Source organism: Gloeophyllum trabeum, assembly GCF_000344685.1.
Source record: "Gloeophyllum trabeum ATCC 11539 unplaced genomic scaffold GLOTRscaffold_00013, whole genome shotgun sequence".
Taxonomy (NCBI): domain Eukaryota; kingdom Fungi; phylum Basidiomycota; class Agaricomycetes; order Gloeophyllales; family Gloeophyllaceae; genus Gloeophyllum; species Gloeophyllum trabeum.
Window position 1 is genome coordinate 182,052 of NW_006920422.1, and position 22,878 is coordinate 204,929.

General features: G+C 53.0%; 10 protein-coding genes across 10 annotated transcripts; 4 read left to right on the forward strand and 6 right to left on the reverse strand.

Annotated features, from left to right (window-relative positions):
* Window positions 1-3,195: 3,195 nt before the first annotated feature.
* On the reverse strand, window positions 3,196-3,660 carry GLOTRDRAFT_132170 (uncharacterized protein; the record flags this gene model as incomplete). The annotated part of the gene is made up of 2 exons (XM_007871057.1): window positions 3,196-3,389; window positions 3,444-3,660. The coding sequence occupies 2 exons, from the start codon at window positions 3,658-3,660 to the stop codon at window positions 3,196-3,198; spliced, it is 411 nt and encodes a 136-aa protein (XP_007869248.1).
* An 832-nt stretch (window positions 3,661-4,492) lies between these two features.
* GLOTRDRAFT_122780 (uncharacterized protein) lies at window positions 4,493-7,155 on the reverse strand (the record flags this gene model as incomplete). The annotated part of the gene is made up of 9 exons (XM_007871058.1): window positions 4,493-4,559; window positions 4,728-4,781; window positions 4,864-4,916; window positions 5,246-5,278; window positions 5,586-6,200; window positions 6,351-6,366; window positions 6,459-6,532; window positions 6,612-6,880; window positions 6,930-7,155. 9 exons carry the CDS (start codon window positions 7,153-7,155, stop codon window positions 4,493-4,495), a joined length of 1,407 nt encoding a protein of 468 aa, XP_007869249.1.
* A 370-nt stretch (window positions 7,156-7,525) lies between these two features.
* On the forward strand, window positions 7,526-8,397 carry GLOTRDRAFT_140513 (uncharacterized protein; the record flags this gene model as incomplete). Its single annotated transcript, XM_007871059.1, has 3 exons — window positions 7,526-7,790; window positions 7,857-7,976; window positions 8,027-8,397. The coding sequence occupies exons 1-3, from the start codon at window positions 7,598-7,600 to the stop codon at window positions 8,395-8,397; spliced, it is 684 nt and encodes a 227-aa protein (XP_007869250.1). The 5' UTR covers window positions 7,526-7,597.
* Window positions 8,398-8,427: 30 nt separating this feature from the next.
* On the reverse strand, window positions 8,428-11,611 carry GLOTRDRAFT_80210 (kinesin-domain-containing protein; the record flags this gene model as incomplete). The annotated part of the gene is made up of 15 exons (XM_007871060.1): window positions 8,428-9,102; window positions 9,165-9,242; window positions 9,305-9,409; window positions 9,468-9,718; window positions 9,781-10,046; window positions 10,102-10,154; window positions 10,209-10,342; window positions 10,398-10,496; window positions 10,554-10,606; window positions 10,659-10,765; window positions 10,824-10,927; window positions 10,984-11,094; window positions 11,157-11,255; window positions 11,317-11,407; window positions 11,463-11,611. 15 exons carry the CDS (start codon window positions 11,609-11,611, stop codon window positions 8,745-8,747), a joined length of 2,058 nt encoding a protein of 685 aa, XP_007869251.1. The 3' UTR covers window positions 8,428-8,744.
* Window positions 11,612-11,802: 191 nt separating this feature from the next.
* Window positions 11,803-13,212, forward strand: GLOTRDRAFT_122782 (uncharacterized protein). Its single transcript, XM_007871061.1, has 4 exons — window positions 11,803-12,161; window positions 12,224-12,285; window positions 12,334-12,694; window positions 12,751-13,212. The coding sequence occupies exons 1-4, from the start codon at window positions 11,877-11,879 to the stop codon at window positions 13,006-13,008; spliced, it is 966 nt and encodes a 321-aa protein (XP_007869252.1). The 5' UTR covers window positions 11,803-11,876; the 3' UTR covers window positions 13,009-13,212.
* A 75-nt stretch (window positions 13,213-13,287) lies between these two features.
* GLOTRDRAFT_132177 (uncharacterized protein) lies at window positions 13,288-13,851 on the reverse strand (the record flags this gene model as incomplete). Its single annotated transcript, XM_007871062.1, has 1 exon — window positions 13,288-13,851. One exon carries the CDS (start codon window positions 13,849-13,851, stop codon window positions 13,288-13,290), a length of 564 nt encoding a protein of 187 aa, XP_007869253.1.
* A 652-nt stretch (window positions 13,852-14,503) lies between these two features.
* Window positions 14,504-15,046, forward strand: GLOTRDRAFT_132178 (uncharacterized protein; the record flags this gene model as incomplete). Its single annotated transcript, XM_007871063.1, has 2 exons — window positions 14,504-14,654; window positions 14,772-15,046. 2 exons carry the CDS (start codon window positions 14,504-14,506, stop codon window positions 15,044-15,046), a joined length of 426 nt encoding a protein of 141 aa, XP_007869254.1.
* A 2,122-nt stretch (window positions 15,047-17,168) lies between these two features.
* On the reverse strand, window positions 17,169-18,572 carry GLOTRDRAFT_95735 (uncharacterized protein; the record flags this gene model as incomplete). Its single annotated transcript, XM_007871064.1, has 1 exon — window positions 17,169-18,572. One exon carries the CDS (start codon window positions 18,570-18,572, stop codon window positions 17,169-17,171), a length of 1,404 nt encoding a protein of 467 aa, XP_007869255.1.
* A 191-nt stretch (window positions 18,573-18,763) lies between these two features.
* Window positions 18,764-20,005, forward strand: GLOTRDRAFT_140516 (uncharacterized protein; the record flags this gene model as incomplete). The annotated part of the gene is made up of 4 exons (XM_007871065.1): window positions 18,764-18,991; window positions 19,043-19,262; window positions 19,325-19,664; window positions 19,720-20,005. The coding sequence occupies exons 1-4, from the start codon at window positions 18,773-18,775 to the stop codon at window positions 20,003-20,005; spliced, it is 1,065 nt and encodes a 354-aa protein (XP_007869256.1). The 5' UTR covers window positions 18,764-18,772.
* A 1,722-nt stretch (window positions 20,006-21,727) lies between these two features.
* Window positions 21,728-22,157, reverse strand: GLOTRDRAFT_132181 (uncharacterized protein; the record flags this gene model as incomplete). Its single annotated transcript, XM_007871066.1, has 2 exons — window positions 21,728-22,025; window positions 22,093-22,157. The coding sequence occupies 2 exons, from the start codon at window positions 22,155-22,157 to the stop codon at window positions 21,728-21,730; spliced, it is 363 nt and encodes a 120-aa protein (XP_007869257.1).
* Window positions 22,158-22,878: the final 721 nt, after the last annotated feature.

Consider the following 22,878-nt stretch of genomic DNA (forward strand, 5'->3'; position numbering starts at 1 on the left):
ACCACTCCATTCAATCACTTACGGCATAATATGTCCTTGCAATCATTCAAGGCCCAGGTAGCAGTAGGCTCATGGATCAAGACCCCTCTGTTATCCGATGGGGAAGTTGTTGCTCAAGTGATTGAGGCAGGTAATAAGGCAGATGCGAAGGGAGGGGGAAGGGCAAAGCAAAAGCAAATGATAGCATATAATTCTTACCCTATACACTATCAGCACGAGATAGAGGTACTTGACAATACACGTACCCGTGGGCACCCATGGGTACCCATGGGTACACCCACGGGTCTACCCATACCCATGTCACTTTGCCCGGGTCGGGTACGGGCACCGTCCTCGCCAGCACTTTGCCCGCGGGCACACCCACGGGTTAACCCGGGTATACCCATGCTAGACCCTAACTTGCAGGACATGATGAGGGGCAGGATAATGAAGTGATTCTCAAGGAAACTGAAGACGCGTTAGTCACGTGTGTTTGTTCCCCAGGCACATACACACATGACATAAGGACCCCGGCATATGGGTACTGATGTTTGATCCTAAGTGCCCGATTTTCGGCCCTTATGGCCTCACACATTTGGACCGGATATGTCCGCCTCTAGGATCCGGTCAGCCCAAATTGGGCTGCTTATGTCCGCATAAGTGACATATGCTCGGGCGCCCCCCGGTGTGTCCGCCAAACGGATCCAACCTCGAAACCGGCACACGCCCAACGCTGCAACGAGTAGATCGTGACATGATTACTCCGGGATATTGTATTTCAGTCTTCCTAAGATCCACCACTGTTTCCAAAGCTTGCATTTCATTCACCGTTGCTGAGGATATACCTGGATATACACGAGACGAGCTGACAGTTGACTGAGAAACATAAGAGACACCACTCAACCTAGTACAAGGACTACTGCGACGACTTGGTATGTCCGCCAGGTGATCGGACACCAAGACCGGCAAGGCCCTTGTGTCCGCCGTGATATACCGGACATGGACCGAAATTTTGGGCTTTATGTCCGCCTAAATATCCGACATAGGGCCTCAAAATTGGCCGTTTATGTCCGCACTAGGATCTAACATATATACCAGTATGCCGGGGTCCTATGACATAACGCGAGGAATATCAGGACCCCTGAAAGTACCAATGGAGGTTAGATACCAGAGAACCTGAATTCCTTCATTTTACCGGGACTGAATTTCGTGTAATTTGGCTGGTTTTACCGGGACGCGATACCAACCTACACAGCCCGGCAGTATTTGTACAAATGTTGCGTCAAAATCCAGAATCAAACGTTTGCGCTGAGATTGCCAAACAGGAGCAAGAAAATCGCCCTCGCGAATGAATCAGACCGAATATTTGCATGAGTTTCTTGCCGGGGGATAGCGCAAATGTTCCACAAATAGGGTCACATGACCCACACGGGAATAATAACATCAATCACGCCATCCCATATCATATGCCTGGATTGGTCCCCTTTCCCACCCCGTTGCTCGACGGCGCAGCTCATATGAATGCATGGAAAACAATGTAATCATTATATGTATCTACTACATACACATCTGAGCATCTAATGATACATCTTGCATGTCGCAAGACCCAATCTGCATATGGTGCACCTGCTGTTACAGAAATGAAAATACTACTAAGGTGATATGCCGCACGCTCGTCGGCCTATACAACTTCTGCATCATCAGTATGTTCGGAGACTGGAAGAGTATCACACTTACCCATGCAAGTCGAGCATCAGCGAAGCATCGCTATAGATATGGTACACGTACCATGTCGAGTAGAGACAGCAGCTACAAGAGGCTGAGCGGAAGTGAGGCGAGGACGGGCAGATGGTGGTGGTTGAAGGGAAAGAGAGGATGAGAGAGAAATTTGTTCAAGCCCAACTCCAACCGTTACGAGCGGAGATTGAACTCCGGCACCTCGGCATGAAGAGGGAGCGACGCGACGTGTCACGAGACCACCGGCACGCTCCCGTGCCGATAAGTCCAAGTCAGAATATTGCGCAATGGAATCCACGACGCAAATCCTTTGCAACCTGTATTGCAACGGTTGCACAAATGGCACGCACGCAAAATGAGTGCGACTGTTATGCAAAAGTAGTGATAACTATACTACCAACATTTGCATGAATGCCCCTTGGATTTTTTCACCAGATTCTGGGCAGGCCGTGTAGCCGTGTGGCTCGAGATTTACCGGGACCCAGATATCCAACCTCCGGATTTTCATCCGGTTACAAGGGTTTATCTTAGCCAAATTTGATCAAAATAAGACATTTTTCGCTACAATATACCATATATAGGCCAAATGTTGCCAAAACAGTGCAATCTCAAGTCAAATATTTATTGGGGCAAATTGTGGCTGCACAAGCGAGTGATTGAGCGCCGGGAGAAGCCGGGTATATACCTTGGATATCGAGCCTCATTCCTACCGGGACTGAAGTATCCGGCCTCTTGGGTGCTTCGCCACATTTTACCGCAGCCATATCTTACATACGGCCTCCAGATCTCACTTTTTTACGGAATTGGTCCATCGGTATTTTCAGGGGTCCTGGAATATCGCCCCAGCGCAGCCCGGCGCCCCCAACCTTTCATCCGTTTACAAGGCTGTGTTTCAACAGTCTGCTGTGGAGAGTTCGATGTACTCTCCGAGAAAGTAGCCACGGAGTGCAGCAGACTTTGATCTCCAATATGTGGAAGACATGGTGAAGGGGAAGATGGAGGCGTTCAAGTGGCGTGCATTGGCGCGTACCACTGGCAGTTATTCAGCATGTTTGTATCATGACACTGGAATCAACGGGAAATATCGAAAATATACATTGATTTACAAACAGCAGAGACATCCAAAACCCAAGGCAAACTCAATCAAATACTGCATGCGACCTGAACCGTCTCTTGGATTCTACACATGGTCCTGAGAGCTAGAGACTGCGGCATGGAGAAGTGAGCTAATAGTGAACACTTGCTGTCATTTAGAGCCTGGTTTGAGAGGTGAAGTGTCAGGCTTAAGCTGGCTGAGATTACAGTGGATAGACTGATCACATGCCCAGCTGACTGAGCATGAAGTTCAAAACTAGAGATAGTATGAGTATGAAGAGCTGATAGAGGCCAAACAAAGAACATACACAGTATGGACTATGAGCCGGGTGCCAGTCTCTGATAATCCCAAAGCTGACCATATCCTTGTCGATTTTACCACCCTCACTCTCCAGTCTGTTTGAACACGTTAAACAATGCGCGGTCTCTCTCCGTCTCGGTCAGAAGTGGCAAGCTATTTGGATGTGACACGCTCATCTGCGAAGGACCTTTATAGGGTACATAACGGGTTGCGAACAACAGATGGGTTATTCGGTCGCGCGTGACGCCGGGCTCGTCGCCGCTTTCAGCAAAGCGCGCTGGATGAAGCTGTCAAAATGATATACATGCTATATACATTGAAGGCGAGTTACCTCTAATCATGGGTAGATATTTCTTTTTCTTCGGGTCAACGTGCCTGCGCCAATAGGAATATTCACCTATAATTGCCTCATAGGGATCGCCGTAGTATTCCTCGTCCTCCCAGGGCCGTGCAACGGGCAGACTATAGACAAATTCTTTGAACTTGTCTGGAGACATCAAGTAGCCGCTGAAGACGGCAGACTTTGACTTTGGAACGTCGGAGGACATCGGTGCGATCCGGGGGATAATGGACTCGAGACTAAGTGGCGCGAAGGAACAGCGCGTCTAAATAAACTGTCACGTGACTTATGTACTTCGATAACGCTGACACATGTGACAGTGACATTTTGCAGCGTACCGGAGCCTCCTCGTGCTAATACTGTATGTCTATGTATGTAAGCAACCGGGCGCACAGCGTTACACCTTGAAATGGCACCCCTCGAAGTAACAAAGCCGGCGTTACGCGTTACATTGGTAAAATTAGCAACCGCAACCCGACCAGTAAGTACCCATGCGCTTCTACATATGATCCTTCCATATTAGGGATGCAAAGAAGCACTCTACAATATAATACTTGATTTTTAACTGCTGAGATATATTGACGGAATAATATTCGTAGCTAAATCCCACCAAAAATCGAATTTTTGACGAGCGTTACACTTCCCCGGAGAAGACAACAACCTCTGCGTTACGCGTTACCAAGTGCGCTCCGGGTAACGCAACGGAGGCTGCGTTACGCGTTACGTCGCTTACATACATAGACATACAGTACCCCACCAGTTTCTTCCATCTCCACGTATCACCCCAGGGCAATGGATGGACTTGTCCGCACTCAGGCTGGCTCCTTCATATCCCAGCTGAGCAAGCAGCCCACGCCTGCGCCCAGTACGTCCGGGACGCCCGAACCGGAGCCAGCGTACGATGATGCCAGTATGACCTATGATGATGAGGGCGACACCCTCGTGCCAGCGTTGGCGGCGCGGCCTTGGCAAGGACAGCGGCAATGCGATGGCCTTGTTGATTTTCCGGAGTGGTCTCCGCGAGGCATGCAAGAGAAGGCTCAAATGGCAGTGCTTGCGAAGCTCAGGGCCACGCTGGACTCGGAGTACCAGGGGAAGGTAAGAGGCCTGCAATCCACGTGGAATTATATCGTCTGATCCGCCTTGCAAATTGCATCCCTGGAACGAGTCTCTGAATGTCGCGCATCCGAGCTATGTTCGCTGACGAGCAAGCTCGAGTCGGAGAAGAAGGCGACCCAGGCAATCATCTCAGAGCGTGAACAACGCATTGCGGACCTGTTGGCCGAGTTGAGCTCTGAGAAGGAGCTGGCGGCTTCCAAGGACATCACACTGGCGTCCAAGGATAAGGAGATAGCGTCTCTCCACGATAATCTGGCGTCCCTTGAACAATCATCTGCCGTTCTTCGCTTACATGAAGTAGAACTCGAGAAGAATTTGGCCGAGAAGGACGTCACTATCAGTGACCTGATGCAAGATAAGTCTTCGCTCACGTCCGAACTATCTGCCGTTTAGGCTGAGCTGGCCAATGCTCGCGACAATCTCAGTACCATGAGGAGTCCGAGATTTCTACTCTATTCTGACGAGTGCACGCGTCGGAGGAGACCATTGCTGCGCTGCGAGCTAAAAATACCACCATGGTGGCAAATAAGGCTGAACTTGAGCAACGGTTGAGTGAGGCTCGCGACGCCAACGCCCAGGTGGTGCAGCAGAAGGACGCTGAGATCGCGCGCTACAAGCAGGAAGTCGACGGCCTGAAGACCCAAGTGACTTCTCTGGAGGCTGCGATCGCTAACCTCGAGCAACAGCTTGAGGTGTCGCGCGACACTCTGCAGATCGATCTGTCAAATGCGAACACTTCGATCCAGAACCTGCAGAATGAACTCGCGGAGGAGAACGGCGCTGTCGCTGCTCTCCACTCCTCTGAAACGAAATTGCAGGCAGACGTCTCTGCCCTCCAGTCTGAGCTGAGCCGGAGCAAGATCCACATGTCCGAGCTTGAGCTCACACTGGATGAGATGCGCGCGCGCCTGCAGAACGCTGAGGAACAGTCGAAGGCTTTGAACGGGGAACTCGAAGTAGCCCCTACGAGCAGCAGTCAGTGGACTCATCCATTGTATTGCTGACATCACTTACCATCTGGTCAAACTCGGCATACGAATCCATCTGCTGCTTGCGAAGCTTGTTGTATCCACTGACGAGAGTCGCGAGCTTACTTTGCTCGGCCCGCCTCGCAGCCACAGCACGTTCAAGCTCATCTTGCAGTGCGTGGATCTTCGCCGTGACCTGTCTAAGGTCCTTCTCCATTGCAGCCGAACGAGCGGTCTCTGCTTCCAGCGACGAACGCGCGGAGTCCAACTTGGCGTAGAGGTTCTTGACCTCCGTTTCAAGTTTGACGCGTGCGGCGACGCTCACTCTTAGCTGGGCTCCAAGATCCTTCACGTCGCGCTGCATCGACTCCAAGGAGGACCTCACAGAGGTAGTCTCGGCCTCATGCCGGGAAGCATCCGCTGCTTTCGCGAGCTCCATGTCTTGAATCTTAGAGACAAGCTCGGCCTCGCGAGCCTGGGAGACGACCAGCTCAGCCGACAGCCTCTCGATTTCCGAACTTTTCTCGTCGAGCTCGAGGATGCGCTGAGCGTTGGCGGCCCAAGCTGCTCCACGTCCCCCATGAGCTGCTGCTTCGCCTTCTGTTGCATGTGTCCAGACGTCGGAGGGCGCACAGCACGCAGGACGAGTGCAGTAAACTATCTATATTATTTGGTATTTCCGTGATTTCGTTTTGTTTCTCGTCATCTATGACTCCGTATGACCTACGGTATCGTCCTCGTGACGAGTATTCACATGTGTGGCGCAGAGCTAGTCCTTGTGTAATGCAACTTATCTTGAATGTTGACCCACGGATGGCATGCTGCAGCTGTTCAGGGTATTTATTTGATGACACAACGGTATAGAGCGGAAATATAGTACACCAATTTACAAACAGCAGAGAAAGCAAGCTATGCTTACCCAAATACACATCCGCCACCACGAAAGATGATGACCGCGGTGCCGAAAGTGGCAGAGGACGGTGGAGACATCGACTGTCCAACGGGCGACGTTCAGAACTGGAGGGACACGGTAAGCTTAAGAGCAAACAGAGCAGTCATATGGAGGACATACGCAGAATGGATCGTGAGCAGGGTGCCAGTCTCTGATAATCCCGAAGGTGACCATGTCCCGGTCGATCTTACCACCCTCACTTTCCACGGTCTGCTTAAATACGTTAAACAAAGCCCGATCTCTCTCCGTCTCCTCCCGAAGTCGTTGGCTGTCCGGGTGCGACTCATCCATCTGAGAGCTACGTTTATATGGTACGCAGCGAGTGGCGAAGAACATGTGGGTTATCCGGTCCTGCGTCACACTGGGCTCGCCGGGCAGAGCGTGGCGAACTGGACGGCCCCGTGAGATCGAGAAAAGCGTACCGTGGAGACGACTGACCTCTGATTCTGGGTAAATACTTCTTTTTCTGCGGGTTGACGCGCCCAACCTGGAGGCGCCAATTGCAGTACCCAATTATGAGTGCTTCATAGGGATCGCCGAAGCATTCCTCGTCCTCCCAGACCTTTTCAACGGGCAGACTGGAGACGAATTCCTTGAACTTGTCCGGATCGATCAGATAGCCGCTGAAGACGCCAGACTTCGACTTCGGAACACGGGACGACATTATGGAGTACGCGAGCTGGATGCAGTTCAACTAATGTGACTGGTGTACTACATATAGTCAGATGAAGATCACGTGACTATCACGTAGAACTGCACTTCTCCCATCAACTGCCGAGGACAAAACGACGACATTGTCTACCGTATATGGCTATGAACGCGTCCACGTCGCATTGTACATGTACAGCACATTGTTCTTTCCACTCATTGCTACCCGACATAGGTAAAATATACCCATCCGATCGACGTGGCCGGGTCATACGGGGCAGTCTCTTCATTGTACCTTGCCATCGTTATTGTTGTGAACCAGTCAGCCACTGCGACATACACGGACTCGTATAATCCGTCTTACTTGTGGATCATTGACCGCGTCTGGGGCCTTGATTGTATTCACGGTATAAGTAGTAAAGTCTCTGTTGATCCTATTCCCCCGACGTTCTACTGCTATGTTTGACCCAGCCCAGAATCTACCGCAACGTCTGCAGGAGCGTATAGATGCTTGGGAGCACTCTCCACCCAAACATCAACATCAGGTCTATGGACCCCTCAATGCATACCTGTCTCTCAAGTTTGGTCCAGAGCAGTTCTTAGTGAAGCCTCAGGCACTGCTCCGAAAGGAGACAGCTGAGGGACTGATAGGTTCGTGCAACCATCCGATGCTTATCTGCCTTCATTGCCAGCAGGTCCTTAACTCGCCCTCTGTAGGATTAGAGGATTTGGCCGAAGGGGATGGAGAAGGTGAGGGTGGGGATGAAAGGGGAGTAACTGAAGAAGAGGACTCGGAGGAGGTGGGAGACGTCTCCTTCGAATCTGTTGATTCTCATGGTCAGTCATATGATCCTGCGCCCTCACGTAGCATCCTGATGTTTTCACAGGGGTTGCGGTTACAAAGGAAAAACGCTACCCTGATTTCAACATTGATCAGTACTGGGGAGCGGACACGGACGAGAACCCGCACGCCGACATAGTTCGAGTTGTGATCGAGGTTGGATCATCCGAACGTGACCGTTGGGCAGTTACCCGCCAATTGACAGAATATGTCGACTGGGTCGGTACCAGGGCCCATGAGAAGCTTCTGGCTGTTGGTTTGGCAGGCAACAAGGTGATCATGTATTCTATTAATGATGACCGTATCTCGACTCGCGGTCGGTATGGTCGCTGGATGTCCTTATTTGATCCTCGGGCCTTGTTTGTTGAAGAGTTGAATAGAATCAGACAGATGAGCATGAATGCTGACGGCAATTGATTTTGAATTCAATGTACTGAAGCTTGTAACTGATGTTCTTCGGGAAATGTACAATACCCATGTGGGATGCAGGATAGAATATTCATTTTCAATTGCGAGGCTCGCAAAGTTGGTGAGGTCCATGATCGCAGAGCTGAGTAGCAGGCAAAGCAGCCCAAATGCTCATCATAAGAGCGGAAGGGGGCCGGGAAGATAATGTAGGCTAGTGAAAGAAAGTATCGACGCACATGACCAGGAATCCGCCTTGATGTCAGTGATAGAAACGGACACCCATCCAACGCCGAGAGTCCTATACATATTAGAATACAATCCCACTCCAGGCCATACAACCAACATACAGATACCGCTCACAACGGACTCTCTAACCTCTTCTGCCCCTTCTTCCCGAGGACCGGTGGGTCCACTTCCTGCGCCTCGTCAATCCCATCAAGGACCGAAAACCCCGTCTTCATCTTCTTCGGCGGCGTCTGGACACTCACGTCGTCCCCCTCCCCTAGCTCGCCCACGGGCCTCTTGCCGATCTTGCTCATGGCTTCCTCGAGGACATTGGGATCTGCGTTCTCGTCTTGCCCCGCCGGGTCAGGCTGCCGGGCTTGTTTAGGGCCCTTGGAGCGCGAGCGTTTCTTGCCCTTGGGCTTCTTGGCCTTCTTCGGCGAAGGCTGGAACTCCTTGCCGTTCTTGACAGCCCACTCGATCTCGATGATCCTACCAGCACGTGTGACATGAGAACACGACTCATTCAGCCATGGAAACGCTTGCGCTCTTACCGTTCCTTGAGCTTCATATTATCCGGCACGTACGTCTCGGCCTTGCGGTACAGCTCTAGCGCCACTTGGAGGTTGCCTCTATAATAATCATAATACTTCATCGTCAGTGAATACACCCGTCATAGCCTCCTGGCACGTACTTCTCTGAGTGGGCCCGCGCGAGCGCCACGTACGCGCGTCCCGTCTTCTTCCTTGATACGGGCGAAAGAACGTCCACCAGCTGCAGCTCCTTGCTACTCCGTTCGCTATCAAACACAAGTCAGAAAGCGCTGACTACATGTGGAAGACCATGGTGGAGCTCACAATTTCTTCTCTAGATCCTGCAAGCGCTGCCGGAGCTCGTCGTCGAGGTCCTTGTGCCGTTTCAACAGCGGGGTGAGTATCCCAGAGGGTATCGGCTTCTCCGAGTCCATCGACGTCGAGCCGGACACAGACGGGCCCTCTTCGGACCGCGACAGCTCCTGCTCGACGCTGCGCTCCTCCTCCTCTTCCCGGCGCGCCTGCTCAGCAGCCGCAAGGCGCCTCGCCACCTCCGCCTCCACGGCCTTCGCTATCTGCATTCAAGAACGATCAGCGCTTGTAACATGCACGAAAACAAGGAGCTCGAATATCGTACTCTGGCGTCGATCTCGCTCTCGCTGAGTGTAACAAGCGTGCTAGGCGGAGGTGCCTGCGCGCGCTGGCGTGTTTTCTGGTGGACGGGCGCGATACTCGGGCGGCCAGCCATAGCCATCGAGGGTCTCGGCACACGCGAGGGGCCCGCGAGCGATTGCCGGGAATGCCCTGCTGTGGAGTTGAACGCGGGCGGTAAGGCAGCCGGGGCGAGCTTGGGCGCTGGTGGAGGTGCAGCGGCGAAGTGGCGTCTTGGCGGGGGAGCATTATCTGCGCGGCAGTCAATTAATGGATGGACATATGCGTAGAGAACAGTACTGCATACCACGTTCGTTGACGACGGGTTTGTTCTCGACGTTCTTGGTGCGGACAGCGAAACTGTCGGTACGTGGTCAAATGGTGCTGCGGCTGCAATAATGGAAATGCCCGTACTTGAGCGTGTTTAGGGTATCTTGGCGGAACTTGGCGCCAGGCGCGAGATTGCATATTAACAACCCTACAGACGATCCGCCGAGAGCGTCTTGAAGAATACGAGTGAGCTTCGAGTTGCGATAGGGTATCCGTGACTTGCAAGTGAAACTATTAGTTATAATCCATGCCTCACAAAATACAATAACTCACAGCTCCTTGATTTAGTGCGTGTACGACTTGCCCGAGGACGCTGAGGGATTTGTTGATAGCAGCGGACTCTGCCATGCGAGTGGCGTCGTTTCCAGTAAGCTAAGAAGAATGAAGCCCGTGATTCGACCTATCGGACCGAACGGGTGGAATACGTACCTTGTTGTTCTCCGAGCCCGCCAGGTCCACCAGGTTGATCTTGCCCGTGAGGACTAGCATATCATGAGTCAAAGTGCATTAACAGATACCCGCCATAACGCTCACTCTTGTCCTCGTCCCTCATAGTAATTTCCATACTGAGTATAGCATGCGACCGCGAGGATGCACGGTTCAGATTCGTCGCGCCGACGGAGCGCTGCTTGTTAGCGCGACTAACGGGCACAGAACGAAGTTAGGTAGCAGAAGCCGAAAAGCGAGCGGAGGTCTTACGAGAAGAGGGCGTCGAAATCGGCATAGGTGTCTATCGGCTCGGTGGACAGGTTCGCCACGAACACTTGGCCGACGTCGTTCTCGCGAACAGGTAATTTGGGTGCCTGTGGTCCAGATACAATCATGGCACTAACGAGGTACATACAAGCAAAAGACGCACCTGGTCACGCTGCACGAATAGGTCGTAAACGTCGTCCCGGTATATCTCATAGTACGAAGCTGCCAGAGAAACCTTCCCTGGTGGCAGCGCAGACTTCTGATCGACTAATGCCTGACGGAAATAAACGGAGAGACGTCAGAGCAGAGGTCAAGCAAGCTGAATTATGCACACACCCTGACAACCCTCGGGATGACTCCTGGCTCTGCCTTAGTTCCCTGCATTGTATGGGTTTTCCCTGACGACGTCACACCATACGCGAATATCGTTACTGTCTGGCAGTATGAATATCGTGAGTTGCCAACGCCGGGATAAGCTGTCGTGCTGGAAACGTACGACTCCATGAAATGCTACGTCAATCAAAGGTCGGACGTCGTTCTCGAATATCTCCTCCTGCGTCGATGACTGGTCATAACAAGAAGAAAAACTGCGCAGTCCATCATAAGCCCTAACCATCTCCAAAACTCGATGACAAAACGCACGGAAATCGGAAGTAGGAATTGGGGTCCCTCGGATTAACAACGCAAATACACGATCCCCCGTCTTCATTCACAACCTGAATCGAGTCGTCCTCCAGTTCCGCGCCAATACGCGGACGCAGCCTCGCCGCAATCTTCACTTTGTGTGCCATAGAGTATGCGAAAGAGAGTCGTAGCAAAGGAGTGTTGCCGTGTCGCCCGGAGCTTGATGGACGGTTCGAAGTCGGAAGCAGGACCTGGAGAAGCGCCTGTCGAGTAGCAACCGCGTCGCGCACGTGACAATCGCGAGCGGGTCACGGGGACGCGCCTCATTGAGACCTCGATGGAGCAGAGCGCTTGCTTTGCATCTCTTTCAGCAATGTATCTGTGATTCTATATTGACCTTAGCCTGCGCGATACCTCCTGCGATACACAACAATGACCGAACAAAAACTGGATGAGCTGCTACGGCAGTTCGCTTCGGAGCTCAGTCTGCAGGATGCGCCCCCTCCGGAAAAGAAGGTATGGAACGCGACTGAGACGGCGCGGAAGGGCCTGGTGGATAAACGACGCTGGACGAGGGATGACGAGGAGCGAATCCCTAAATTTGTGAGGAAGACCATGAATGCGTGGACGAAGGAGGAGCGCGAGAGCATCTGGGACGAGGACGGGTATATGCGAGAGGAATGCCAGGCTATGTTTGAGGTCGACTTGGATGCAAAAGCGTGTACCCTCTCATTCATAGCTGCCTTTCTCGAGAGTATTGACTAGTCAGTACGCATCAGGACTGCGCGATATGCGGTACCATGACGAGGAACAAATGTTCAAGGTGTAAGAAAGTATACTAGTACGTCCCACCACGCCCAGTCCCCATCCCCCTTCCTCACCCCCACAGCTGCACCAAAGACTGCCAGCGCGCCGACTGGAAATCCCACAAACCCACTTGCGGCAAGCCCGACCCCGCGCCCGCCTCCTCTCCGCAAGACACCTCGCGCATCCTCGCGCTCCTCGAGCAGAACAAGCGTCCACACGTCTCCGTGCGCGCCCTGCTCGACGCATGGCTCGCAAAGTGCCCGCACGGCGGCTACGTGATGGTCATCGACCAGAACGAGACGCACCACTTCAACCTCGGCGTCGAAGCGCGGGGCTTGAGGGTGTACTGGGTGATGAGGTTCCACGGGAAACCGAAGGGTATGGACCAGAAGAACCGCATTGTTCCTGGGGAAGAGGACCAAGCGGACGTCGCTGGGTACATCGTATGCTGTTCTCCCTTCTCAGCAAGGTCTCTCGTTGACGATGGTACTCGTGGCAGACCGGCTTCATCCAACGCATCGCCAAGAAAAGCGGCCGCATCATCGTGCAGTGCGACTTCCACACCGCCCACCCCACCGATTTCAACCTCGACCTGTCCCTGGGCAGCTGGTCGACCGTCGTGCACCGCGTCGCGGAGGTCGACTGGTTGGGCGGGAAGAACTACCGGGTGGAGCAGCTCAACCCCGAGGCGTTGAAGGCGTCGGACGCGCAGCGGGGGGCGTTCCAGGGCCCGATGGACCGAGTCTATGAATGGTGAAGGACGTCCTCTGTCGTCCGGGCGTGTCCCTTTCTGCCTCAGGCTTGCGAAGCCCTGCGTCTGTGTCGGCACATCCAACGCGCACTGATAGCGAGACTCGACCGCTCTGGATTCATGTATCATTCACTTGTATTGTACATCGAGCATGCCGCATGCATATCTGTCCAGCTACCTGACTCCTAGGCTGTTAGCGACGCCGACAAGCATGTTTGTATGAATTCCTCATTTGTACCGGCGGGGGCGACCGAAGAGTGTCGCGCATCTTCAGAAGTTCCAGCCTCATGCGCAGAGCAGGAATAATTCCGCTGGATTCCTCCGTCGTTCCCGATCTCCCAAGTCCAGACTTGCGACATCTTGATCTTGTCCATCGTGACAGGCCGACTCCATGAGCATCTGATGCAGGAAGCGGGAATTACAGCCACCGTCAATCTTGAGGCGCAGGGCTCGCAGTGCGGGCGTGACGAAGCAAAGGAGCAGGTCGTCCAGTTCGAAGCCACAGAAGTCTATATCCAGCTTTTCGAGCACAGGCAGGCGCACTTTCGCCCCAGCAATCTCGTAGTTCATGATTTCGTCCCCAAAACTCATTTTGCATGAGTGAAGCATCGGAGATTGACGCAGGGTGTATAGCAAAGTGGGAAGATTCTCTATGTATTCCAGTTCAAGATTTCTGATCTGAGAAAATGACAGCTGGAAACGCTTTAGCGGGAAGTCGGAGTGTAGCGAGAGTCGAAGAGAATGAAGATGAGGGGGCGACGAGAAGAGCACTATACGGTCACTAAGCGGGTCATCGGCTTCGCGCCCGCATGCATAGGTGGCCAAGCTTGCTGTGCGCAGAGGGGGCATGCAGAGGTCACGGATGGCAACAAGACGCTCGATGGGGACGCGTAGGGAAAGGCTAGCATATCTTGGAGCGTATGATTTTAGCATCGACAAGCACCCGGAAGCTTCAGGTAAGGTCCACAAGGATATCTCAAGCCTAACAGACAAGGGACTGATTCCGGAGGGTCCTAGCCATTCTTGCATGAGGTCATACTGGCATGGGCCATCGGCGCCCGCCGGGACGGTGATACATAGATACCTCCAGAGATGTTTGATACATGGCGCCACTTCTCCCCAGTACTCGCAGACCTGTAGCTATAGGAAAAGCAGAGGAGCACCAAGGGGGTCGGGCTTGATATACTCGTCATAGGGAAGACATTGGACAAATATCCCGAAGAGAACGTCGAGAGGAAGTCCATCCATAGGAGACCGTTCAAATACAACATTTAGAGACATTCTCGGCAAGACCTTTGTCAATGATGAAACGTTGGGACTCGGAGGGAGCTGGACATGCGCAGGACTCAAATTCGTTGCGACGCGATGTATATGCGCGTTATGTCAGGTTATGTCACGTACCATGTCATGTGGCTGGCGGTTCAGAACATGTGACGCGCGCGTGTTGAGCGAATCCACCGCGCGTCCCAAGATGCATCTCCCTATTCTCCTTCCCCTCATCATGTCCTGCAAGTGTTCAAAGTACAAGTTTGCCGCATTTAGCGGCTACCTGATTACTCCAGAGAATTTTGGGAAGTTCGTCTGCAGTCTTCCTGTGCTCCGTGACTGGGAGGATGAAGAGTTTGGCGGCGATCCCTTCGTCGAACATATCAGTGAGTACTGTAGTTGGCAAAAGAAGCTCGACCCGAAACTGTGAAGGTACCTCCCGAGGATGAGGGGTCAGTACTCACTATAATGCCGCGTGCTCTCTTCCTCACCCCAGTCCCCAGCTCGCTATGCTGCCAGTGATGACGAGCCGAGCGTGACTGACGATCGCATAACACACATGTTCTTCGCCACCCGTTACGTTCCGTACGAGTGTCCGTCCCAGCTTGACGAGTCGCATCCGGACAGTGAGCCGCTGCGGACAAAAACGGAAAAGGACCGAGCCATGTTGAACAAGTGGAAGGAGATCTATGAGAGCGTCGGTGGCAAGTTCGACCGCGACATGGTCACATTCGGGATTATCAAGGAGTGGCATTCGGTGAAGATGATACCGTTTTGAAACACTGGGATGTGGCATAGCTCAGATCTCTTCTGCTGTCTGTAAATTAGTGTATTCTAAGTCTGTCCAATACCGTTGTTTCGTCGAGTGATGTCCTGCACAACTGCAGTCTATATAGTGTCTTTCATATGTCAATAATGCACTATGTACTACATTGCATTTGGAGCAGTCACTGCAGCATGTTTACGCATGAGTATGAGGGATTACACGGGTACAACACCGTACATCTCACGGTATGATACAGAAGATGTAGTAGCCCACGGATGAGTGTGAACAAAACATCACTGCAGGCAGAGACCGATGTCCCACCGGCGGGCATGCCAGGAACATCTCCCTGATGGGAGAACACTTTCCTAGAATGGTCCTTGCTGGACCATAAGCTGGACATGAAGAATGTCCTTTGAGTGAACGAAGAAAGGTCTGCGGGACATTTACTATGGTCCCTAAAAATCAGGGGACATTTAATTAGCATTGTCCTTTCATTCTTTATGTCTGTATCATGTTCTGATACGGAGCATCCTAGGAAAGTGTTCTCCCACCTTTGCCGTGAAAGATGAATGACCGGTGGCGGGACACCGGTCCTTGCCCGCTGTGCATAAAAGGCGCGGCGTGACGGTTCGCACACAACATGGACCCGGAGCACGGAAAATCTGGAGCACCTGCACGCATGCTCGGACGTTTCTAGGATGTGGGCCTTATGAGTGATGGAACGAAGGCGAGGAGAAGCGCCAAACAATTCTAACGGATCTACCTTACCCCTCGGAAGCCAGTGCCGACGAAAGTTGACCAGCAAAGTCGCGCTCTCAAGGGAATGCATGGCAAGGTTAGGGAACTCCCAGAGATGGCCAAGAGGGATATCTAAGTGAAGTCCTGTGAACCTGTGGAAGTGTGGAATCAGGAGTGGCAGGTGATGCTCGGCTCTCAATGATAGCTCGCCTTCAACTTTGACTTTAAGGCGGACAGGGCCCGTCCCAGAGCGAGCAAGCCTGATAAGATGACCACGCAAGACGGTATTGGTGTTGTTAGGAATGGCGAGGGACAGTGAGCACAGTTGCTAGGTAGACAGCGCACCCTCCCTCCAGTAGCGGCAGACCCGGAGGAATATGAGAGGGGCGAGACGGGGATTTGGAGTAACATACAAGCCCTTCGGAAGGCAAAGCGTGAATATCTCCGATAGGAGCTCGACCGGTATACGGTATATGTTGTATAGAGGCCCCCGACGAAGACATGCTGCTGTCTCACCTGCGGATGAAGCAATGCACTCCGCTGGTGGCAGGGTGAAGCAGAGGAAATGCGCGAATAGAATTGGAGAAAGAAAGCGCGACCCTCGCGAGCGTTGTCGTGTCACGGATCACGTGCTGTGGCAAGACGCGTCCCCTCACACCGCGGGCAACGGGACATGAAATACGTAGTTTTAGGCATCATTTACAGTGAATGTAGACGAAAAGCAACTGAACTAACACGCAGGGAGGATACAGTATGTTGATTATATGCCTGGCTAAATATTTAGCCGGCGAAAATAGCCGTATAATCACCATACATTGTGATTCTATTATGTCTATCATCATAATGAACTCAACAACGGCCAAGTGCGTACTCCCATGCCCGCTGTGTTACGAGAAACCCTTACTTAGCATTTACTTGGTCCCGGTCCGCACCAGGAGCAGCCGGAGAAGAGATAGCGCACATGTGGTTGCCCACCTGTTCTCTGCCCCACGAGCGTCCATCCGCGCTGGACTGGCCACACCCGGATTAGGGACAGCGAGCCGGCTTCTGCCTCCACGTTATCCTGTCCTGTTCGAATCGGAGTCAGGGCAGGCAGAACCCAAAAGCATCTTATTACGTCTGTGATCCGAGTCTACAAAATATAAGGCTGGTTTAATATGAGAGGCCGGAGTTGTCAAGATCATCGGGGAAAGGCATCTCAAGCCCCTGGCCGTCTCTTCCTCGATACCGGACCCTGCCACCTAAGCCACGGGAACTGATGTGCACATGCAGTCTTCTATCAAAACGGTCAGTGGGGGTCCTTCGAGGATAAATCCGACACACACATCTGGAGCAACTCAATGGTTCGATTATTTGGGGAACACACCAACGAACAGGACTTTCACTATACAGCTTGTCAAAATGGCCCAAACGAATCCGTATCATCTTCAAGCCTACTCACGCCGCTACCGGTTCTCGGCTTTCCGCACATTGTCAGCAGCAGCTCTCGCGGCCCACAGACTTGCGTCTTTATACTGCCATTCTCGCAAGACCATAACTGGACTTGGTTCACCGCCAGTATGGCGATAAGCGCGATTTTCAGGCAACGATCCTGGTCATCGTCATCTCCCCGCTGCAGCCGAGAGAGGAGCATTTCTTCCGCAGGCAGCACGTCTGCCTCTTCGGGGCAAACGTCCGACGGAAATGCGACTGTAAGGTCCTCCAACAATGGCAGCGGGAAGCGATTCTCCGAGGGGACAAACGAGAGGGCAGTGATATTTCTTCCAGAGCAGAGATTAAAGGCATCACGACTGTGATGCACTCCCCCCAACCACAGCCGCTTTAACGAGGGGCCCAGCAGAGTGGCGAACGCATCAAATTCCGTACGGGTGTTAAATAGATGTCTTGCACCGTACACCTGCAGGTCTTCCAGGGGACACTTCGAGCCGGAGAGTAGGCGGAGCAGAACGTCCGAGGAGAAGTCTTCGTCTACTTTGATGTGCAAGGTTCGTAGTGCCGGGAAGACGAAGGTCAATAGGAGGTCATCCAGAACGACGGAGGTAACGTCTACGTCCAACACCCGGAGAGACGGTAAAATCAGCTTTTCAGGTTCGTCCGCGTCGTACTCGGCCCTGTCAGAGAAGTGCAGCTTGCAGTATTCTAGCCTTTCGCATCGGCGCAGGGCGTCCCGAAGATGGTGTACCGTGAATATATTGTGGAGTTGCAGTCTGGTGAGCCGCGCATATAGCGGCCATGCATTGTACGATAGGAAATACCCTCGGGTCGCGAGGTCGACAGAACGAAGGCGCGGAGATGAGTCGAACGATATTATTAGATGGTCTTCATGGTTCGGACCGGAATGATACTGCATGTCGAGCACCAAGCACGCGCTCTCGAGGGCAGGCATGGGCAGGTTAGGGAACTCCCGGATGTGCTCGAAAGGCAGGTGTAAATGGAGCTCCGTGCACCTCTGGAAATGCGGAGCCAAAAGCGGCATGTAGCTATCGACCTTCAACAATGACCGGTCGTCGGCTTGGATTTTGAGGTGGAGCGGTCCAGTCCCGGAACGAGCGAGCCATTGCTTGACGTGATGGCGGCGCGAGGCGCTGACGGTATTCTCAGGAGCAGTGACAGACAGTGCGCACCAGAGTTGTTTGATTGACAGTGCAGTATCTCCCCAGTAGCGGCAAAGTCGGAGGAATATCAGAGGTGCGAGAAGGGGATCTGGAGAGCCATACAAGTCCCCTGGTAGGCAAAGCACGAACACTTCCGATAGAAGCTCGACTGGCACCATATTTACGGGAGCCTTTGACCAGGACATTTTCCAGCTGAAGTTGAAAGCAATGATTGTTTTACGGCAGAGTCGAATGGACGAAGAATTCGGAAAGCAGGGACAATTACACGCGACCTTAAATATATCGCGTTATGTCATGTCACGCTTCACGTGCATTTCTCCTCGCGTCGCGTCACGATTCCGCCGTTCGGCTTCAGTCCTCCTACGTCCTCGAAACTGCAGCCATCATGTCCACCAGCAACGAGAGCCAGCGCGCCGCAGCGCTCGAAGCAGCGAGGACGCTGCAAACTACTCTACACAACGCCCGCCTTCACATCCTCGAAGCGCGCTCCCAATTCGACTCTAAACGGTTCGACGACATCGCAGACTGGCCAGGGCTCCTCGAACCCGGCGGTGCGCCGATTAAGGATCCAGCAATCATCGCCGGGGATGTGGCTGCACAGACAGTATGCTGAGTCTTTACTCGCCTGTATAGTTACTCGCTAACACCATCATAGAGCTTCCTCAACAAACTCAAGTTCCAATATCTCGAACAGAATGCGAAGGACAAGTACGTGAAGACGATCGTGAGCGACGACCCACAGCCGGTGACCGCGCATGATAAGGAGGAGCTGCGCGCGAGCAACGAGAAGAAGAAGAAGGTGCTCAAGGCGGCGAAGGTGAAGCTGGCGGAGAAGTACAAGGACATCCGGAACCTCGCCCCGTTCGTCGAGGAGGGTGCGTCTCCCCTCCCCTCCTCCTCCTCTATCACTGTGAAACTCACGAGTAATCATGTCCAGACTACCAAAAAGCCAAATCTCTGACCGACGAAGCCGCCTCCCTCTCACAAAAGATCGTCGACGCGCGCCTCGCGCTCACCCGCCTGCGTCAGGCGCACCCGCACCCGCGCCTGACGCTCACCTCCGCGCAGGCACAGCTTGATGAGCAGGTTATGCAGATGCAGGTGTCGGACGCGGAGCTGCAGGGCCTCGGCGAGCAGGTCGCGCGCGTGAAGGAGCGTGTGAAGGAGGGCGCGCGCGAGCTCGAGGGACTGCGGGCGCGGCGCGCGGAGGTGGAGAAGGAGGTGAAGGCGGTGAAGGTGGAGGTGGAGGACGAGCGCGTCGCGCCGCTGTACGAGTGGTAAGCCTTTTTCGCGCGGCTAGTGGGACGTGTGCTTATTACGTCTGCATCGCAGGTTCACGGCGTCCCTGGCGTTCATGCACTCCATCACTGGGCTCGCTTCCAAGCACAGCGTGTCCGAGAACGAGCTGCGCCTCACGTACTTCGTCGACGCCGCGCCGGGCGACAACCGCCAGGTGACGGTCACGCTGCTGTTCGTACCCAACACGCGGCAGCTCGCGGACGTGCATGTGGAAGGCGTCAGCGAAGATGACCTCGGCGACCTCATCGACTCGCATATACAGGCGAACGACGCGCCGGGGCTGATTGCTGCCGTGTTGGCCAGATCGAGGTTAAAGTGATAGTACGAAGCTTGTCTCGATTTGTTCTCTATGTCTTGTATTCTGATATGTTTGTACGGTATAAATTGTAAGATTTTTACCCCCAGGAATCATCCTCATCCTCTCTAGGCTATCCATTCGACGGTCACGGTACTGCAAGCTTCCTGCGAGTGCTCTACACCAGGCACAGTGAATTGCCAGAATGGCCGAATTGAGAATGGCCGACTTCGATTGCACGACGGATAGCTGCACGAGTTAGGCGCTTGCTGCGTCGCGGGCATGTATGGCTTTCCGAATGAAATAACGCGACAGCGCAAGTCACATTCAAGCTCCCCACCTTAAACTGGCCATCTTAATATTATAAGGTCTATTGCTTATCGCTGGTCTTTATCAGACACGAATGGAATTCCTGCCAGGCGCCCCTTCCTTGGCCGAAGTCAAAGTCATGCTGTTCGCGCGGAACGAGGACGGAAGCAACAGCAGGCCTCCTCGAGCCCTTCATGCACGGCTGGAGACCAACTCATACCCATCATTCCGCCGCGTACAATACGGATATACCCAGGTAAAAGGGATCCCCAGTGTTCGAACCTGGAGGTAACTTAGTGGGCTATTTCCACCGACATCGCGCTTGGCAACATGGACTAGCTGAGGCCCGGGCACGCATTTGGGGCATCATTATCAGGCAATCTTGATGATTCTCAGCCTACCGAGAATTGTCACAGTGCCCCATATCATCACCAGCAAGGACTGCATTCACCGATGTTTGACAGATATACCTTTGGAGCAGACTTGCAGAACGTTAGCGCACAAATACACGCATGCCTGTGGCAGCCAGATTCGTTTCGACCAGGTGCATCTCCAGTGCCTTGAATCAGGAACTCTTCCCTGAGACTCGTCCTCTAGAGTATGCTCCGTGACATTCCCGTGCGTGTGCTCATACGACCATACTCGACCTTCGCATCGCCTTCGAGCAACAATCCGTGCGAAGCGCAACGTTGGATCAGGGCCGACTTCATGTTGCGAACGTTGCAAGCGAGATAGGAGCATATCGTGTATAGCGCCCACCTCTGGCGGTGATGAGTCCCATGAAATCCCGATCCACAGTCTCTGCAGCGGAGGAAGCGGCCAGCGATTGTCCGATGGGATGAAAGAAAGCGCTTCCAAGTTCGTGTCCTCAAAAATATTGAAAGCTTCGAGGAAACAGTCACATGTCATCTCTAACTCGAGAAGCGCCGGCTGTCGCCGGTGGTATACCTTGCGACCAGTCGTGATACAGTACACAGGGACAGCAGCAGTGCATTCCGATTATGGTATTTATTGTCCCCGCGGTAGCCCTCCACATTTCTCTAGGAATTTATTGGCATTCTGGTGAATTTACTTCCATTTTCCCTCTACCTTCTACTCGCCACTGTATTTACATGATTTACCCGCATTTTATAACATATTTCCTTCTATTTCCTGTTCTCCCGCCCCTCCCGCACCCCCGCACCCCCGTCGCCTGCACGCCCGTTGCCCACACACCCTACTGAGAACAGTGCGACACCACGTTGCAATCTCTGTGGCATGCTGTTAGTGCCGTCTCATAATATAGGGGAAGAACCCACCAAGAATCGACGACACCAGCATCAGTGCTGTCATCCTTCTTCCTCCGTTTCGACGGCTGCAGCTTGCCCTCCTTTGCAAGTGTGCATTTCTATAGAGTAGTTATATCAGATGAGTAATATGACCAGTTGTTGGACGCACCTATGCCTTGGCAGGTTGGTCCCCTTCATCCGGTACATCTTCAACATCAGGACGGGGAGTGGCGGGTATATTCAAACCGGCAGCCTGAGAGCCTGGAGTCCCTCCAGCCTCTCCAGACAGCCCTTCCCGAGAATCATCCATCTCGATGTCCATAGGAGCAACATCATCTTGTTCAGGGCCACGAGTAGCAGACGCAGCGGAACCGCCAGCAGCGCAGGGGTCCCAAAAGTTACCTGAGCGCACCGGGATAGATGCAGTACTTGCAGCTGTACCAGAAGGGACTGATGGTGGTCTGCTTCTGGGCGGCTATGGGCCAATCATCTTATTGTTAGACGATAGATGCTAAACAGAATCCGGTGACATACTGATGCCTGTTGGCTCGAGTGCTTCCGCCTTTTGGCAGGCGGAAGTTGCTGACTCGGCTCAGCATCTTGTCTGGTAGATGTCTCCGGTATATGTTTTGCAAGAAGGCGGCTTATCTGGTGACCTTGCGCTGATTTGCGGAACAGAGTGTGTCACCAGAACATCTTCTCTGATATGAGTCCCTTGCTCCCCTTGCAGCCTTCTTGACAGCCAAATATGCGCCCAGATTTATCGGTAGTGCCATTGCCATGTTTACCAGAGCCAGCCATTCCACTAGAGAGAGACAGGTAGTTGAAAACAAATCGAAAGCGCACACCGCCTAGCCAAAGCAAGACTCAAGCTAGATGCACAGACGCGCCGCGGACAATTGTCCGAGCTGTCAGTCCATCCAGGACGTATTGCGAGCGTCACGGTCGTGCATTCGAGTCCGTCTTGCGTATGCATTCGATGGGCTGTGATACACAATCGAAGTCACGCGCGACTTTCGTCATCGAGGTGGCCGGAAATAATGTTAGGCAAATACATGCAAATATACTAATAGGTTCTAATTTCAAGGAAATTCTGCACGTTTTCACTGGGTCTGAGATCTGAGTCGCCAAAGGCGCCAGAAATGAAGAGGTGCTTGTGTTGGCGAAGGACAAGTCAGCTAGGGACATCGAAAGAGCACCATAACATACCACACTATAGCATCGGCCAGAGTCGATCATTAGCATCAGACATGCGACGAACGTAGGATGAGACCAAAGCGAACCAGCGACGTCTTATACGAAGACCATGTAGCGAGCCCA

Bases quoted from the DNA above. Each gene is read 5' to 3' on its own strand.
- GLOTRDRAFT_122782 (XM_007871061.1), top strand. From the start codon at position 11,877: ATGACCGAACAAAAACTGGATGAGCTGCTACGGCAGTTCGCTTCGGAG. The intron at 12,162-12,223 runs GCGTGTACCCTC...AGTACGCATCAG, and splicing joins AGGTCGACTTGGATGCAAAA to GACTGCGCGATATGCGGTAC. The intron at 12,695-12,750 runs GTATGCTGTTCT...TACTCGTGGCAG, and splicing joins CGGACGTCGCTGGGTACATC to ACCGGCTTCATCCAACGCAT.